This window comes from Neovison vison, chromosome 11 (assembly GCF_020171115.1).
Source record: "Neovison vison isolate M4711 chromosome 11, ASM_NN_V1, whole genome shotgun sequence".
In the NCBI taxonomy this organism is placed as follows: domain Eukaryota; kingdom Metazoa; phylum Chordata; class Mammalia; order Carnivora; family Mustelidae; genus Neogale; species Neogale vison.
Window position 1 is genome coordinate 125,453,638 of NC_058101.1, and position 5,859 is coordinate 125,459,496.

The 5,859-nt window shown below is 36.1% G+C and overlaps 1 protein-coding gene across 1 annotated transcript; it reads left to right on the forward strand.

Annotated features, from left to right (window-relative positions):
• The first annotated feature begins 4,185 nt into the window (after positions 1-4,185).
• Positions 4,186-5,610, forward strand: LOC122890509 (periphilin-1-like). Its single transcript, XM_044226167.1, is given in 1 exon segment — positions 4,186-5,610. A coding segment is annotated over 1 exon segment (1,101 nt). The 5' UTR covers positions 4,186-4,200; the 3' UTR covers positions 5,302-5,610.
• Positions 5,611-5,859: the final 249 nt, after the last annotated feature.

Below are 5,859 nucleotides of genomic sequence, written 5' to 3' on the forward strand. Positions count from 1 at the left end.
CCATCAGAAAAGATAGGAAAGAGAGAGAAGCCAAGGAATCCGACACAAGTTTTACCTTTGGAGAAAGTTAGAGAATGGAAAGTTTCTAGTGGCATGGGTGGTGACTATTAAGAACAGGGATGTTATAAGTAAAACCATGTTTCTCATATAAGTATATCAATTTATATCAAAGATTGTATTTTACTTATTTAAGAAAATCTTATTTTATTGAAAGAATATTGAAATGACATTTACCTTCTTAACTCATTTTTAATTGTATAAAGTTATTGTTGACTATAAGTATGATGTTGTACATAGATTTCCAGGACTTATTTATCTTGTTTGATTGAAAGTTTATGGCCACTGATTAATAACTCCCCACTTCCCCCTCCCTCCCATTTCCTGGCAGCTACAATTCTACTCTTTGATCTTATGAATTTGACTATTTTAGATATCTCATGTAAATGGAATCATGCAGTATTTGCCTTTCTAGGATTGGCTTATTTCACTTAACATAATATACTCAAGGTTTATCCATGTTGTCATATATCATAGAATTTTTTTCTTTTTAAAGGTGGAATGGTATTCTATTTATGATATTTGTGGTTCATATGAATTTTAGGATTTTTTTTTCTCTTTCTGTAAAAAAATACCATTGGGATTTTGATAGGTATTGCACTGAATCTGTGGATTGTTTAAGTAGTATGGACATTTTAACAATATTAAACTTCCAATCCATGAACATGGAATGTCTTTCCATTTATTTATGACTTGTTTAATTTCATTGATAAATATTTTATAGTTTTCAGTATACAAACCTTTTATCTCTTTAAGCTTATTCTTGAATATTTTATTCATTTTTGGTGCTATTGTGGATAGGATTGTGTTCCTAATTTTTTTTTCAGGTGGTTTGTTGTTAGTGTTTAGAAACTCAACTGGATTTTTTTATATTGATTTTGTATCATGTACCTTTACTGAATTCATTTATTCTAACATTTTTTTAATGAAGCCCTGAAGGTTTTCTATATATAAGATCATTTTATTTTAAATAAAGACAATTTTACTTCCTTTTCAATTTGGATGCCTGCCTTCCTTCCTTCGTCCCTTCCTCCCTCCCTCCCTCCTTCCTCACTCTGCCCTCCTCCCTGACTCCCCCCAGCCCCCCTCCTTCCCTTCCCCCTCATTCTCTCTTTTTTTTCTTCCAGCATTACCTTTATTCCACATTTACTTGTTTATTTATTTATATCTTTTTTTTTCCATGACGGCAGTGATAAATCAGCCCTGTTCACTTAGTATCTCCACTGCTAAACAGCATCTGGCACAGAGTAGGTATCAAATACATCTTTGTTCTTTTTGTTAATTACTTGACATTCTTCAAACATAACATGAATTTTTAACCTTCTAAATTTTTATTTATGCTGTTTCTTAGGTATAAAATACTGTTTCTTCAATTGATTTTTCTGATATATGTCTAAAAATTATTTTTTGCCATGGTTCTCAAACTGTCCCATGGTACCATGGAGCACCACAAATTGTTCATAAGGAGCATGACAAGATATTGTAAATTTTGAAAGGAAATATAGGAGCATCTATAGGTACCACATGAACCACTAGCTTAAGGTAGTTCACAGTTCCATGTTAGATTATGCTATATTCCTTTCCATGACACTCTATCTTTGTGGAGCTGTGATTTAGTGGTTTCTGTAATAAAAAGCAAGTGCCACATGAAAATTAATGTGAAAAAAAATGTAGATGTTAGTGTCCATTGTGATTCCAAGTGTGGAGAAGTTGAATAGTACCCACCAGACTCATTAATCTTATAATGATAGATTAAATTGAAATAAAGATACTACTTTTACCTTTCAAATTATATGTATTAGATTTTAAATAGCTGTTAAGCTTTAGGACCCAGAAATTTATTAAGTTGTTTGGATCTAACTCTTAGATATTTCTTTTGGCCTAGCTGGGGAGGGTTTCAGAAATTACTAAGATACTAAGGGCATTCATTGTGAACCAAGAAAGTTTGAAAACCTCTGAATTACCTGAAATTGGTGTTCCAATATCAAACTTTTAGGTCCAATTCACAAAATTAGGTTCATTTGAATCTAATTCTTCAAGTTATCACACGTCTGTGGAGTTGGTCATTTTTAAGTTGACTATAGTTTATTGAAGGCAGGACCTGTAAGGCCTGTTTTCCTTTTTCCTCTCATCCCTTTCCCAGCACCTCTCACCCTCACCTCTGACTCTTGTCTCCCTTTCTTTCTTTGGTTTACCTGAGTTACCTTTTATATTGATTAGCATGGCTGAGTAAAACAATTGCTGATTCTGAGTCATTTCCCCATTTACTAGAAAAGGGAATGATCAAGATGCATTTTCCCATGTGTTGATTAGAACTGAGGGCCCTATTAAATTAAGGAAAGTGTACATTTATCTCCTCCCTCCTGGTGTGCTCTACCCTCTTATTTGCCATAGGTCTTCAAATAATTACCTGTTAGGGTCAATGAACAGAAATTTTATTTCTTTCTTTACAGTAATTATTTCGTTAAACTTAGTCACTTAACTGCAGTCATTCTTTTAGCACCTGTTCGAGCAAGGTAACAATCACTGCATATTTTCTTTTCCCTATCTCAAAGTGACACTTAATTAAGATAAAGAAAACACTTTCCAGGGCACTCCTTACCATATTTTTGATGCCTTTTTCCTCAAAGTGTTTTCTTTTAGATCCTCTGGTTCTTCCATCCCTTCTAAGTCTGTAGTAGAATCCTCAACTGCAGTTTCAGCCTGAACCCATTGGTCATCCTTATACCTAACTGCAAAACCATGCATCTCACTCCATTCTCTCTTTGTCCACTGTGGTTGCCATCACCTCTTCTAGACCTCTTAGAGGAAGGGAATAAAGAAATAGGATACATTGCATTACAACAATTTTTTGTTTTTGTTTGTTTGTTTGTTTTGAGAAGATGTCATTGTGTCCTGGTAGACCAGTTACAGAAGGAATTAAGAGGTTAACATGAGATCCTGTGGGAAAGAGTTCAGGAAAGATATGGAATGGAATGCTTCAGAGGAAGCTACCAGTTTTACCATCCTTCTGTCTTGAGATTGGATTCAAAGGGGTTGTATTATGTGTGTCCAAATGGAAATAATCTTTGTTTTTGTATAATGACATCTTTGGGGTAGCTTTCAATATAGTATTATTCTCCAAAATTTCAGATTTTTGTTTCTTTGCTTGTTTTTGGTAACCTGCCATTTGTTTCCCTGACACATCTGGTCAGTGACTAACAATGACTATATTATCTTACTCATATTGAGAAACTTAAAAAAAATGGTAAGATTAAGAAAGTGTTTCCCCTTCAGGAAAGTTGTATAATGGACTTCAAAAGAGTTTTTCTGAGTTAACTACTGCTCTTTGGGTCTTCTGAGTATTCATTTCCCCTAATGTCTAAGGCACAAGATGAATGGGCATCATATATATTTTGTTATGCAGTTGACCTTTGAATAACTCAGGTTTGAACTGGGTGGATCTACTTATACCCAGAACTTTTTTTTTTTTATAAATACAGTACAGTACTGTAAATGTCTTTTCTCTTCCCTTTGATTCTCTCTTTTTAAAAAGATTTTGTATTTATACACACACACACATTTAAAATTTAGAGGGCATGTGAGTTGGGGAGGGCATAGGGAGAGGAAGAGAGAATCTCAAACACACTCAGCACTGAGTGGGGAGCCCAAAGCAGGGCTCAATCTCAGGACCTGAGCTGAAATCAAGAGTCAGACACTTAAGCAACTGAGTCACCCAATTGCCCCCTCTTCCTTATGATTTTCTTAACATTTCCTTTTCTTTAGTTTATTTTATTGTAAGAATACAGTATACAATAAATATGGCATACAAAATATGTGTTAATTGACTGTTTATCTTATCAGTAAGGCTTTCAGTCAGAAATAGACTATTAGCCTCTCCAGGCTCCTGCAGCATGGGCAGTTTCCCAGCATCCAGCTCCTGCAGAGCATACGGCTTTCCCAACCTTGGACATTTGCCCTTTCTCTAGCACAAGTCTCTTGCAGTGCACAGTGGCCAGCAGCAGCCAGCAGCCGCCAGCAGCCAGCAACTTTCCATTTCTTGGGTGGCTTTGTAGTGGAGTGCCTCACGTGAGATGCCAGCCCAGGAGAAGCTTTCCCCAGGACCCTACAGGGAAGATTTCTGTGGCTTACAGAAGAGATGAAATGTGGTCTGAGGGACGATATGACTATGAAAGACTTCCAAGAGAATGAGTACCTCCACGAAGTCATCCCAGTGATGGCTATTATAGAGTAGTTAATATTGTGCCAAAGAAACCACCACTGCTAAACAGACCTGGTGAAGGAAACTACAGTAGATATTACAGTCATGTTGATTACCAAGAATATGACGAGGGCCACAGTTTTTCTCATGATCGAAGAAGTGGTCCACCTCACAGAGGAGATGAATCTGGCTATAGGTGGACAAGAGATGATCATTCTGCAAGTCGACAGCCTGAGTACAGGGACATGAGAGATGGCTTTAGAAGAAAAAGTCTCTATTCTTCCCATTACACAAGAGACCGGTCTCCTCATAAAAGAGACACTCCTTTTATCAGAGAATCACCTGTAGGTCGAAAGGATTCTCCACACAGCAGGTCTGGATCCAGTGTCAGTAGTAGAAGCTACTCTCCAGAAAGAAGCAAAACGTACTCTATCCATCAATCTCAACATAGAAAGTCCATCCGTGCTGGTGCCTCCTACAAATGGCAGAGTGAAGAAAATCCAGAAAGAGGTAAAGAGAGACCTGTTCAGTCTTTGAAAACATCAAGAGACACTTCATCCTCAAGTTCTTCAGCAGTTCCTTCATCAAAGGTGTTAGACAAACCCAGTAGGCTTACTGAAAAGGAACTTGCTGAGGCTGCAAGCAAGTGGGCTGCTGAGAAGCTAGAGAAGGCAGATGAGAGTAACTTACCTGAAATTGAGTATGAGGCAGGATCCACAGCACCATTGTTTATTGACCAGCCAGAGGAGCCTGAGTCAAATGCAACAGATGGCATAGAATTATTTGAAGACAGTCAGCTAACCAGTCGCTCTAAAGCAATAGCATCAAAAACCAAAGAGATTGAACAGGTTTACCGACAAGACTGTGAAACTTTTGGGATGGTTGTGAAAATGCTGATTGAAAAAGATCCTTCATTAGAAAAGTCTATACAGTTTGCATTGAGACAGAATTTACATGAAATAGGTGAGGGGTGTGTTGAAGAACTCAAGCATTTCATTGCAGAGTATGACACCTCTAGTCAAGATTTTGGAGAGCCTTTTTAGAAAATTACTTGCTCAGGCAAAAATGTTTCTAGGGTTTTTTTGTTTCTTGTTTTTCCTGGATTGTGTAAATCCTTAATATATGGGTTTTTTGTGATGAAGAGAAATACTTTATGATAGTTGACCACATTTCCAATACCAAGTAAACATCTAAAATAGTCTAAGATATTTTAATTAGAATTTTTAAAATCTACATGTAGAGCCTCCTAATTCATACTTCTCTTTTTCTCCCCAAAATTGATGGGACAGTTAATTTTTCAAGCTTTGAAAAAGCAGTCCTGGAGAACAGCTCATGTTCTTTTGTTTTCTGTAATATGCAATCGTTTTGTTTTGGTCATACTAGTGTAATTTATTAGGTTAGGGATCATTCCACTAAAACATTTATAGTATTTTTGCATTTCATAGTCAGTGATCCCATGTGAAAATGTTAGAATTCTGAGTTTGATTTTATTGACTTGTTGCTTGCTTATTTTAAGCTTTGTAACTTTTGATATGTTCAAGTATACTATCCAAATAAACTGAATACTTTAGTATCTTTAAAAAAAAAAGAAATAGACTATT